Source organism: Passer montanus, unplaced genomic scaffold (genome assembly GCF_014805655.1).
Source record: "Passer montanus isolate IOZ18808 unplaced genomic scaffold, ASM1480565v1 scaffold310, whole genome shotgun sequence".
Taxonomy (NCBI): Eukaryota; Metazoa; Chordata; class Aves; order Passeriformes; family Passeridae; genus Passer; species Passer montanus.
In genome coordinates, this window is record NW_024367820.1 from 58,871 (window position 1) to 61,462 (window position 2,592).

General features: G+C 64.5%; 2 protein-coding genes across 2 annotated transcripts in view; one reads left to right on the forward strand and one right to left on the reverse strand.

Annotated features, from left to right (window-relative positions):
• Positions 1-1,569, forward strand: part of KEAP1 (kelch like ECH associated protein 1) — a 6,181-nt gene extending 4,612 nt beyond the window's left edge. Inside the window, exons 5-7 of the mRNA XM_039714925.1 lie at positions 720-896; positions 988-1,094; positions 1,355-1,569. Coding sequence (XP_039570859.1) covers positions 720-896; positions 988-1,094; positions 1,355-1,435 — 365 coding nt within the window. The 3' untranslated portion in view covers positions 1,436-1,569. The remainder of the gene's footprint in view (positions 1-719; positions 897-987; positions 1,095-1,354) is intronic.
• Positions 1,570-1,683: 114 nt separating this feature from the next.
• Positions 1,684-2,592, reverse strand: part of SPC24 (SPC24 component of NDC80 kinetochore complex) — a 5,247-nt gene continuing 4,338 nt past the window's right edge. Inside the window, exons 6-7 of the mRNA XM_039714926.1 lie at positions 2,415-2,551; positions 1,684-1,955 (exon numbers count right to left, since the gene is read on the reverse strand). Coding sequence (XP_039570860.1) covers positions 1,941-1,955; positions 2,415-2,551 — 152 coding nt within the window. The 3' untranslated portion in view covers positions 1,684-1,940. The remainder of the gene's footprint in view (positions 1,956-2,414; positions 2,552-2,592) is intronic.

Genomic DNA, 2,592 nt, shown 5'->3' on the forward strand with positions numbered 1-2,592 from the left:
TTGGGGTTTGGGATTGGGGGGGGCATGGAGGGGTCTCGGAGGGGTTCAGGAGCATTTGCAAGGGGTCCAGGTGGGATTGGGGGTGTCAGGAGGGTCCTGGAGGGGTCTCAGGGGGGTTTGGGGTGTCCTGGAGGGGTCTCAGAGGGGTTTAGGGGGGGATTTGGGGGATCCTGGAGGGGTTTGGGGGGTCCTAGAGGGGTTTCACAGGGATTTGGGGGGTCCTGGAGGGGTCTCAGAGGGGTTCGGGAGCATTTGCGAGGGGTCCAGGTGGGATTGGGGGTGTCAGGAGGGTCCTGGATGGGGTTTCAGAGGGGTTTGGGGGCAGTTTGGGGGGGATTTGAGGGGTCTCAGAGGGATCTGTGTCAGGGCAGGGTTTTGGGGTGGCCTCTCTGCTTTTAGGATATTTTTGGGTCATTTTTGGGTTGGTTTGGGTCGGTTTTGGGTCATTTTAGGGACATTTTTCCATCATTTTTTGGCCGGTTTTCTCTGTTTCTGGGGGGTCTCTGGGGCTTTCTGGGGGCGCTCAATCCCATTTTGGGGGTCCCCCAGGGGTGTGTCCCCTCAGGACCTGTGTCAGGGCAGGATTTTGGGGTGGCCTCTCTCCTTTTGGGTCATTTCAGAGTCATTTTTTGTCGTTTTTGGGCCGTTTTTCTCTGTGGATTTCCGGGGGTCTCCGGGGGTTTCTGGGGGCGCTCATTCCCATTTTGGGGGTCCCCCAGGGGTGTGTGCCCTCGGGAACTGCCTGTACGCCATGGGGGGCTACGATGGCACCCAGCAGCTGAGCAGCGCCGAGCGCTTCCGGCCCGACACCGACACCTGGAGCTTCGTGGCACCCATGGGACACCGCCGGAGCGCCCTGGGCGCCACGGCCTTCCGGGGCAGGATCTACGTGCTGGGTAGGGGGCTTCGGGGGGGCTTTGGGGGGGCATTGAGGGGGGTTTTGGGGGGTTTCTGGGGGGGTCCCAGCCATTTCTCCCCCCCGGGCAGGGGGCTACGACGGCCACTCCTTCCTGGACTCGGTGGAGTGCTACGACCCCGAGGCCGACGCGTGGACCGAGGTGGCCCCGATGCCCTCGGGGCGCAGCGGGCTGGGGGTGGCCGTCACCATGGAGCCCTGCCACCCCCAGGAGACCCCCCCCGAGGACGAGGAGCCCCCCCCGGGCGGGCCCTGCTGACCCCGGCGCCGCCGGGGGGGGGGGCCGGGTGCAGCCCCGCACCCGAAATTCCAGAATCTTCCCCCCAACCCATCCCCCCCGACGGCCACTCCTTCCTGGACTCGGTGGAGTGCTACGACCCCGAGGCCGACGCGTGGACCGAGGTGGCCCCGATGCCCTCGGGGCGCAGCGGGCTGGGGGTGGCCGTCACCATGGAGCCCTGCCACCCCCAGGAGACCCCCCCCGAGGACGAGGAGCCCCCCCCGGGCGGGCCCTGCTGACCCCGGCGCCGCCGGGGGGGGGGTCCGGGTGCAGCCCCGCACCCAAAATTCCAGAATCTTCCCCCCAACCCATCCCCCACCGGCGGCGGATTGAGGGGTGCGGGGGGGGGGCAATGCCAATGAGACCCCCCCCCTCAAAAAAAAAAAGCTCACAGGACTTTTCCCTGCCAGGTTTTGAGGCCGGGTTGATTTTGATTGATTACCAGATTGAGGAATAAAGAGATTTGTGATTTATGATTTTGCTGATTGATTGCCAGATTGAGGAATAAAGAGATTTGGGATTTAATGGGGAGGGGTCTCCAGGGTTTGAGGAGGGGGTCACGGTGCCAGCAGCTCACTGGGCAGCACCGGGGGTCTCCGGGGGTCCCCACTGGGTGGGCACCAAGCTCACAGGACTTTTCCCTGCCAGGTTTTGAGGCCGGGTTGGTTTTAATTGATTGCCAGATTGAGGAATAAAGAGATTTGTGCTTTAATGGGGAGGGGTCTCCAGGGTTTTTGGGGGGGGTCACTGTGCCGGGGGGTCGCTGGGCAGCACCGGGCGTCTCCGGGGTCTCCACTGGGTGGGCACCAAGCCCCAGAGGAAGTCGCTGGTTTGGGGGGGTTCAGGGGGGGTTTTTGGGGTCTCACGGGGTGGGTTTGGGGGTCTCCGTGCCCACTCACACGTCAGGAAGAAGGCTGTGCTCCTCTTCCTCCTGCTGCTCCTGCTCCAGCTGCTGCAGCTGCTGCTGCAGCTCCTGCAGGGCTCGGCGCAGCGCCGTGGGGGGGTCAAGGCAAAATGGGCACCCAAAATCCCCCCCAGACCCCCCAAAATCCACCCCCAGAACCCCAAAATGGCCCCAAACCCCTTGAGACCCCCAACCCCACAGCCCCAGGACATTGGGGTTTGTTCCTGGCCCTTTCCAGCTCCTCCAGGGGCTGGAGCAGCACCATGGGGGGGCCAAGGCAAAATGGGCACCCAAAAACCCCAAAATGCCGGGGGGTCGCTGGGCAGCACCGGGCGTCTCCGGGGTCTCCACTGGGTGGGCACCAAGCCCCAGAGGAAGTCGCTGACGAAGGTCCCCGAGTGCTGGGCCCCGTCCATGTCCAGGGGCACGGCGATGTCGGGGCCGTAGTGAACTGGGGAGGGGGCAAAACCGGGGGGGTCAGGGGTTGGGAGG